Raw genomic sequence first — 10,628 nt, forward strand, 5'->3', positions numbered from 1 at the left:
GTATATCAGTATGTAGTGTCTGTACTTTAAAGAGTCCTCTCCTGCTGATGTCCAGGTGTATATCAGTATGTAGTGTCTCTACTTTAAAGAGTCCTCTCCTGATGATGTTCAGGTGTATATCAGTATGTAGTGTCTCTACTTTAAAGAGTCCTCTCCTGCTGATGTTCAGGTGTATATCAGTGTGTAGTGTCTCTACTTTAAAGAGTCCTCTCCTGCTGATGTTCAGGTGTATATCAGTATGTAGTGTCTCTACTTTAAAGAGTCCTCTCCTGCTGATGTTCAGGTGTATATCAGTATGTAGTGTCTCTACTTTAAAGAGTCCTCTCCTGCTGATGTTCAGGTGTATATCAGTATGTAGTGTCTCTACTTTAAAGAGTCCTCTCCTGCTGATGTTCAGGTGTATATCAGTATGTAGTGTCTCCACTTTAAAGAGTCCTCTCCTGCTGATGTTCAGGTGTATATCAGTATGTAGTGTCTGTACTTTAAAGAGTCCTCTCCTGCTGATGTCCAGGTGTATATCAGTATGTAGTGTCTCTACTTTAAAGAGTCCTCTCCTGATGATGTTCAGGTGTATATCAGTATGTAGTGTCTCTACTTTAAAGAGTCCTCTCCTGCTGATGTTCAGGTGTATATCAGTGTGTAGTGTCTCTACTTTAAAGAGTCCTCTCCTGCTGATGTTCAGGTGTATATCAGTATGTAGTGTCTCTACTTTAAAGAGTCCTCTCCTGCTGATGTTCAGGTGTATATCAGTATGTAGTGTCTCTACTTTAAAGAGTCCTCTCCTGCTGATGTTCAGGTGTATATCAGTATGTAGTGTCTCTACTTTAAAGAGTCCTCTCCTGCTGATGTTCAGGTGTATATCAGTATGTAGTGTCTCCACATGTCTCCATGCTTTAATGTTCAAAAAGCTCTTTATTGTTCTCATACTGCCTGTGCTGCAGCACCTCTTTTCACCCTTTGTCTGAAACCAGAGTCCAGTCTGCTCTGATTGGTTAGGTGGCCGGCTCTGTTGTGGTTGGTCAACTGCTTAGAGATGTCCCGCCCCTTAGCCTCTCATGTACAATGTGTTGGTTGAAGCGCTAGCCAATAAAACCGCGAGTGTTACATAGTGATGTCAGGAAGTACATAAAGGAGTCCAATGGAGGTGTTCCAGGCAGTGTGTGTGAGAGAAACTTCCTCTGGAGGGAACACAGGGATTTTAGCCTTTGCAGACCATTCACATGCATACAAAATTATATAACAAACTACAGGAAAGGGAAACCCCCAAAAAAGCACAATAGTCCCTCATGCACGAAACATAAATCTCAAAGAGAGAACATATGCTGTATGTCAGATTATAGACAGCTCATTTCCATCTGCAGTCCCTAAGTGTGTATACAATATGCTCAGTGGTTGTTTGGTGGTATTCACCTGTTGGACGTGTGGATGTTTGGCCTGAACTGACTCTGAGCACCTGCTGTTCTGCGTACATCTCTGCTGTGCTGAAAGAGAACGGTGGACTCACCCTTTAAGAAGTGGGTCGCTGCAGGATTAGTGAGGCACAGCCGGCACACACTCTAAACCGGCTATTCTTAGCCTTTACCGCGGTATCACACGCACGCACGCACGCACGCACGCACGCACGCACGCACACACACACACACACACACACACACACACACACACACACACACACAGACGGTTCAATCACAGAGTGGGAAAACCCTTGTTGAGTCTTTTTACCACAACAAGTAACTAATTAAAAAAGTAGGAAATATACATGTTGAAATACCAATTTACAGTAAACAACATTTAATATTTGATATTACCTTAAGTGTGTAAGGAATGGAATATACAGTGTGAGTATTATTACTCTGGGAGGCAGTGGGTCGCCTCCAGGTTCGATATGAAAACTGTCTCAGTGTGAACTCAGTGTTTACTTCACACTAGAAGAAGTTGAACTACAGCAAGAGAAGAAATGAAGTTTGGTTAAATTAAGCGTCTTAGAGAAATGTAGGAAACATAATACCAAAAAGTAATCTGACAGCAAAATGAGTCATAGCTTCAACTCTCGTCTGCCTGATAAATACATGAAAGAAAAGGAAGGAAATCCTTAGAAAAGGGGTTTGATTATAGTGCAAATAAATAGTATAACACTTATTTACGTATTTTTCTAGGCCCACAAATGTTCGGTAGTTAGCTTGAATCAAACTGCAAATATGGTTGAAGTTGAACTAACAGCAAGTTATTGTAAAATGTCTAAAGTTTAGGTAGAAAAGTTTCATTTTGTTTTTACAATCCTCAAAGAAATGCAGGCTTTTATTAAAGTATATTTACCTCCTTCATTTTAACCTGGCATTTCCTTTCAAAACCAAATAAATATAACCTGGTGCTTACGCAACAAGTGTGTGGATTCACAGCGAAAGCATATTCTTAAATATATCTACACACACTGTACACACACTGTACACACCCTACATAGATCTTCACACACTGTACACACCTTAAATATATCTACACACACTGCACACACACTGTACACACACTGTACACACCTTAAATATATCTACACACACTGTACAGACCTTAAATATATCTACACACACTATACACACCTAAAATATATCTACACACACTATACACACCTAAAATATATCTACACACACTATACACACACTGTACACACACTGTACACACCCTAAATATATCTACACACACTGTACAGACCTTAAATATATCTACACACACTATACACACCTAAAATATATCTACACACACTATACACACCTAAAATATATCTACACACACTGTACAGACCTTAAATATATCTACACACACTATACACACCTAAAATATATCTACACACACTATACACACCTAAAATATATCTACACACACTGTACAGACCTTAAATATATCTACACACACTGTACACACACTGTACACACACTTTACACACCCTAAATATATCTACACACACTGTACACACACTGTACACACCTTAAATATATCTACACACATTGTACACACACTGTACACACCTTAAATATATCTACACACACTGTACACACACTGTACACACACTTAAATATATCTACACACACTGTACACACACTGTACACGCCCTAAATATATCTACACACACTGTACACACCTAAAGTATATCTACACACACTGTACACACACACACACACACACACTGTACACACCCTAAATATATCTACACACACTGTACACACATTGTACACACCTTAAATATATCTACACACACTGTACACACCTAAAGTATATCTACACACACTGTACACACACACACACACACACACACACACACTGTACACACCCTAAATATATCTACACACACTGTACACACACACACACACACACACACACACACACACACACACACACACACACACACACACACACTGTACACACCTTAAATATATCTACACACACTGTACACACACTGTACACACCCTAAATATATCTACACACACTGCACACACACTTTCTGCTGTAGCGTGATCATTTGTTTATGAAAAGCTGAATCTAAAGGATAAGCAGAAGTCAGCGTGCTCACATATGATTGGTCACTGAGCTGAAGGGAGGGGGTGCTAATTCAGACTGACAGTGAGCTGAATCAGTGCGCACACACACAAACACACAAACACACACACACACACACACACACACACACACACACGAACACACACACACACACACACACACACACACACACACACACACACACACACACACACACACACACACACACACACACACACACACACACACACACACACACACACACACACTGTAGTGTACTTAGGGGTCTGGCTGAAGAATCATCTGCTATCAAACGCTTCTACGACACACTCTGTTCTGCGCTGTAACGAGAGGTAAGGACACACTTTTGTTTACCTTCACAACAATTATTTCATTATTGATTATTGTTTGGTCAATAGATGTCAGAACATTGCGAGAAATATCCATCCCTGATTCTGAAAGTCATCAATGGATCAATTACTCATCGCAGCTCTAATGAACACGCATGCAGTCACTAATGTGATTCATGTGAGTTTCAGAGATTACCAAACGCTATAAAACTAATAGAAACACCTTTTTAAATTGTTTTAAAATGTAAATGATAATACATTTTTATAAAGTATTTGTTTGCTGCTTAGATATTTTAAAAGCTCTGCATAGGTGACACATCTAGTGTGCATTACAGGTAAATTCAAGGAGGACATTTTGCATACAACAATTAGGAAAGGCTCAATTAGATGATCAACATTATTTGATATTTAATTTGTATTTATCAGACATTTGTTAACGTTTCTCCCATGTGTTATTGCTTTGTTCTTCTTTGGTTGCTTTTACATAAGTTAATAACCTCAAAGTTGAATTGGAAATGTATTTATTGGGGATTTTAATGATCCTTTTAGCGACTCTTATGCGAAACATACATTAAGTAGTTGGAAATATCAACACTAAGCAGATTTAGGTCGCCTGTTTTTTTTTTACTGTTGCAGACTTTGACATTATAAGCCATTGTATTAATGTTGACTGTAAATGTTGACTGTAAATAAATAGTTGCTCAGGTAACCGGGTCACCTGTCCTATTAATGGTAATTCTAAATAAATAGTCCCTCCTCAGGTTCACCTGTCCGGGACACTTTGTGCCGCTCGGCCCAATCCAATTAATCCTCCGACTGACCCGCCGTGACTCCATTAACAGAAACCATAACATTAACCTGCAGGCGGCAGCAAGGAGGACAGGTTTAGATATTTCAATTAAGGAAGAAATAGGAAGTAGAATGTCCTTAAGTGTCAATTTATTAAGGGTGTAAATTAAAACAGAGTAATGTAGGAGTGGAGATCTGCTGCTGCTGGTTTTAAGACCAGCTCGGATCAAAGGATTAACCTTGCTGACCTTTGACCCGCTGATAGTTAGTGAGCCTTTAAAGCACTGCAGTAATCATGCACAGGTAGAGGAGTTCTTAATAAACATGGTGTCAAGAAAAATTCAAGTAATGTATTCATTCTACACATCTTCTAACTAAAATGAGTTATTTAAACCTAGTGTTCGGGTCGAGTCTGACCCATTTACTAATTTCATCAATCATACATATTGTGTTTTACATCTGATTGCCTCAAGGCCTTATTCTATCCTCCACAGGACACATTTGAACATACAAAATGTTGATAATCCACCAAAGGAAATGAATGGGTAACCCTAGAGGTGGGAGGAGTACTCAGATCTTGTACTTGAGTAAAAGTAGAAGTACTCAGACCTTGTACTTGAGTAAAAGTAGAAGTACTCAGATCTTGTACTTGAGTAAAAGCAGAAGTACTCAGATCTTGTACTTGAGTAAAAGCAGAAGTACTCAGATCTTGTACTTGAGTAAAAGTAGAAGTACTCTGATCTTGTACTTGAGTAAAAGTAGAAGTACTCAGATCTTGTACTTGAGTAAAAGTAGAAGTACTCAGGTCTTGTACTTGAGTAAAAGCAGAAGTACTCAGATCTTGTACTTGAGTAAAAGTAGAAGTACTCAGATCTTGTAGTAAAAGTAGAAGTACTCAGATCTTGTACTTGAGTAAAAGTAGAAGTACTCAGATCTTGTTCTTGAGTAAAAGTAGAAGTACTCAGATCTTGTCCTTGAGTAAAAGTAGAAGTACTCAGATCTTGTACTTGAGTAAAAATAGAAGTACTCAGATCTTGTACTTGAGTAAAAGTAGATGTACCAGAGTGTAGGAATTCTCTGTTACAGTAAAAGTCCTGCATTCAAAATGTTCCTCAAGTAAAAGTAGAAAAGTATTCTCATCAAAATATAGTGAAAGTAGAGACAGTAAAAGTAGTCATTGTGCAGATTGGTCCATTTCAGAATAATATATATGATATGTTTTATAATGATTGATCATTAAAGTGTTCTCAAAGCTGGTAAAGGTGCAGCTAGTTTGAATGACTTTGTATACTGCAGGGTAGCTGGTGGATTTACTCCAGGTGGAACTAAAGTCTGATTTAACACTTGATTTCGCATCATTCATCCACATCTGTAAAGTAACTAAAGGGATTAAATACATGTAGTGGAGCAGAAGTACAAAGTAGCAACAAATGGGAATACTCAAGTAAAGTACATGTACCTCAAAATTGTACTTAAGTACAGTTCTTGAGTTAATGTACTTAGTAACTTCCCATCTGTAACCCTGGATTATGTTCATCCATCATAGTACACACCATAACCATCAATTTGAAACTCATTTTCAGTGTCTATTCAAGTAGACCAGTTGTCCCCGTTTTTACAGCTTAAATGGGTGTTAAAATAAACACAATTCGGTGAGGATTCATTGTTTTTGTGTAAATGTAAGAGCAGAACAGAACACCAAAGTAAGGGGAGAAACGAACACAACAGGGGGGTTCATATACAATACAATACAGCTTTGTTTAAAAGCACTTTAAAACCTCCAGACCAAAGTGCTGTACAGTCAAATAAACAAATAAAACATACAAAAATGTCCTGTATTTCATTATAGAAAGGATCTTGTCTTTCCTGAACGTCAGATCTCTGATATCTGATGCTGATCTCAGTTCCCTTTGACCCTGTTTTTTCCCCGTGTGTTTCAGAATAATGTCCGGACCAAGACCCGTGGTGCTGAGCGGCCCCTCCGGAGCGGGGAAGAGCACTCTGATGAAGAGGCTGATGAAGGAGCACGAGGGCATCTTCGGCTTCAGCGTGTCACGTACGTTAGTGTGGAAGTACACGAGGAAACACGGTGTATTAGATTGAAGGTCTAATTCGGACCCTGTAGATAGATTTTGTGGCATGAATTCATATTTTTCACTGCTTGTAATAAATAAATAAGTGTCTATCGTACTTATTTACCAGCAAACTGTGAAGTAAGACATTTTTTGGGGGCTGTCTTGGTCAGAAAACATGGGATTCAACCAGCCATTGAGATGTGACCCTTTTCTATGTCACATGAGGCTCCTTTGCTTTCCCAAAGGTGGACTTAAGTTTGAGGAGACGCCAAGCAATAATAGATATTAACTGCACAAAGTGAAGCACAGTTCATAGTATATCTGTGTGGGTCTGTAGAGCCCATATTGCATATTGCTTATAAACTGGGAGTTTCAGACAACATGTGAATACAGGAATATACAGACTGGCAGTATGTTGAAGTAATAACCCGAAATACAAGTATATGAACCTGAAAATGTGTATAATATGTCTCCTTTAAATGCTGAAATGGAAGTTTTGCAGCAATTTTGCTTTGATATAAATCAAAAACAGCCATTAGAGATGATTTATTGCCATCTCAGGGTTTTAACAGGCACATGTTCTCCATACAGACACAACAAGAAACCCACGACCAGGAGAGGAAAACGGCAAAGGTAGGCTACTTCTGGCTCAAAACTGTTTTAAAAACACTTAGTATCTGCGCATGTGTTACATTCATGTATTCATTTATCCCAAACATTTGCCAAGTATGCGAAAAATAAAGAGCTTTTTGAACATTAAAACATTGAGACTTACAGTAGAGACACTAAATACAAATATTCATTTTATTATTATTATTTATTAACTTTATTTCAGACAATTGATCTGAATGACCTTTAAACTTGTAAAAATCCATATAGTCTGTTTATTGTCAAACACACAGATGATGTTTTAAGCACCTTCACACTGCAGTAGGACCCTCATGCTCTGTGATGCACCTGAAGGGGCTTTAGACTTGGATTTGAAACTGAAAAACTGTGATAAAACTGTTTTTTTGCACCTTTTTGTATCTTGTTTAGTGCTCCACATTTCCCCGCCCCACCCCTTTCTTTCCCGTTCACTAAAAACACTTCTTACTCCCAAGATAACTGCACGCTGGTTGTGTCCCCTCTGTTAAATCCGTGGATATAAAGGATAAACCTCTCTGTGCCTTCTTTGCTTTCTCCATAGGGCTGAACAGTCTCCCCATGCTTCTGGGGGCGATTTTATTTCCTGTAGCAGACGTCTATTCCTCTGAAGACTTAGAAAGCTCATTTTCGTGTCCTAACAAATCTGAAACCACAGATAAAGGTGACCTCCGTGTGATTCCTGATCACAGTTTTAAAGCAGAGGGGTTACTTTCATCATTCAGGCACCAATTATTAGATCTGTAGTCCATACTTGCCAACCTTGAGACCTCATAAATCGGGAGCATTTCAAAACCACCGCGGGGGGGGGGGGGGGGGGGGAGTGCTAGTGGATCGCCGGAGCTGTATTAGATTAACATTAACATGCTTATTTTAGTTGTAAGTTCACTGTCTTGATGGAGCATATGTGTGGGCTGGACCTGTATTATAGGAAAGGAGTGAGCAGAGGCCAGAGTTGTTGATTCTTGTTATGTTTTCTGTGACTATCTGCCTCACCCTCTCAGAATTTCAGTTGCACGCGCTACTAAAGAGACGCGCTACCATGGAAACCAAACAATGGTGTAGCTGTATTAAAGTCCGAGTGGAAACAGTCCTGAGTAAATCGGATTTAGTCAGAAATCGGGAGAAATGCGGGAGAAATATGACCCCGGGAGGAAACCGGGAGAGGGCAATGAAATCGGGAGTCTCCCGCGAAAATCGGGAGGGTTGGCAAGTATGCTGTAGTCACTAATACAATGTGACAAACCAGAAGAGAAATTCAAAACTTGTTTAGTAATCTAGAGAATCAGGATAGAACAGTTTACACTTTGGAGTAAAAAGTCTTGAAAATAGCCCTCTGTGATGTGTCTTAGTGATTCCCGTTTCCTGTCCCGTCCTTCTCTTCCCACTGATGAGCGTTGGAGCGTAACATTCTGATTACAACGGAATACTTGACTCATCCTGAACCAAACCTAGGCTTTTAACTAAGAAACGCTTGTCTGTTTCTTATCTCAAAGGTTTTCAGTAACATATTTGACTGTTTTACTCTGAAATTAGGAAGTTTGTGACTTGGCCGCAATGTTGTAAACAAAACCCAAACAACATACGCAGCAGAGTTTCTAATTTTGCGGCAAAACAGTAGCTACACCAAAGTATGTTTCTGGAAATGTTTGTACAAGATATACGCTACGCAGAAACATCATCTTGACTTATTTTTAGTTTAAAGTAAGTGTGGAGTTCACCAGCAGTGATTAACGCTGCATTAAAGGAGTTCCAAATAATAAAAAATAAAGGAGGCAGAGGAACATTTCATCTATTTAATGCTCTACTTTTATAGCAAGAGTTTAAGAAAATATTACAAAAAGGTTCGTTTTATTCAAGTTTCTTACGGCAGTTTTTAAGTAATTTCTGCGTCTCATTCAGGTGTTATCCCTTCTTTGTTCATCAGAACCACTTCCTATTTCATTGTTACTTAGAACCTAACGTTCTCATGCTAGTGTGTGCTATCGCAGTGTCCACTAGTGTTAGAAGTAGAACATAAATAAATGCTGCTTTAGACCCTAAGAGGTTTAGACATTGTTAGATTTAGGCATATGAATGTAGTATTTTCCACAAGCCACAATAATATCCTTTTTGATTTCCTTCCACTTTCCTCGTAATCTTAGCTGTTTATTGTGATGAAATTATCTGGCAATTATATATATAACTAACTATATTGTGAATGTTCAAACTAGGCTCATTGCTAATGTTAATGCATCTTACAGACTACCACTATACTACCAGAGAGGTCATGCAGGAGGGAATTGACAACGGAGACTTCATCGAGAACGCAGAGTTCTCCGGCAACCTGTATGGAACAAGGTAAATACTTACACTCATTCATTTGCATGTGTTGTGCAGCGTGTATCTCCTAATGGAAGTGGACCGACCGTTGTTGCACTTGTTGGCCACCATGACTTTATGCTTCACATTTCACATTTTTCAGGCAAATGTTCTACTTTTAACTGATCGAAAAGCTTCATTTCTTATATAGATTACAATTTGGAAAACAGAAAGTGATTTTATGCTTCTGATAAATTGAAGGACAAAGTATTTTCCTGAGCAGCAGTAGAAACAGTTTGCACATCAACAGAAGTTCAATGCAATATGCACATGAGAGTCATATGAATTCTAAACAGTATTTGTAACAGGAAAACACTGACTGGGAACATTTTACAGAAAAATGTTTATTTCAGTAATAAAGTGCATTTTCCCTTCTATTTTGACTTTATTAAGGCTTCCAATGCAGGCTTTTAACTTGTAGTGGAATCATTTTAATACTTTTATCAATCTAATCACTCTGGTTATGTACAGTAATCTACTCTGACGCTCGGCCACAGGGTACGGGAGCATATAAAACAGTTTTGCGACAGATGGCTGTTTGACCTCTCTCGGGTCAAAAAGAGCAGCGCTGCAGCTCAGCACCTCCTCGTGTGTCACATTTAATCTCTTCCTCTTATTCTGAGGATAACACACACTCACTGCTGTGTGAGTCTGAGCAGCTGGGATCAACGCAGCGATCCTCTTAACTCGGTTAGATTAAAGTCTATGCCTGCGTGAAGAAGACTCTTGTATTATATGATTTAATGACGTCTCAATGCATTGGTTCTGCAGTAAAGCGGCCATTCAAGACGTGATCGACAAGAACCTGATGTGCATCCTGGATGTGGACATCCAGGGAGTGAGGAGGATCAAGGAGACCGAGCTGAACCCCATCTACATC

General features: G+C 39.0%; 1 protein-coding gene across 1 annotated transcript; it reads left to right on the forward strand.

Moving 5' to 3' along the window:
• Positions 1 to 6,611: 6,611 nt before the first annotated feature.
• Positions 6,612 to 10,628, forward strand: LOC307019876 (guanylate kinase-like; the record flags this gene model as incomplete). The annotated part of the gene is made up of 5 exons (XM_079650979.1): positions 6,612 to 6,723; positions 7,334 to 7,375; positions 7,932 to 8,051; positions 9,631 to 9,727; positions 10,520 to 10,628. Coding segments are annotated over 5 exons (480 nt in total), but the record flags the coding sequence as incomplete, so codon positions are not given.

This window comes from Notothenia rossii (assembly GCF_949606895.1).
Source record: "Notothenia rossii genome assembly, chromosome: 1".
In the NCBI taxonomy this organism is placed as follows: Eukaryota; Metazoa; Chordata; class Actinopteri; order Perciformes; family Nototheniidae; genus Notothenia; species Notothenia rossii.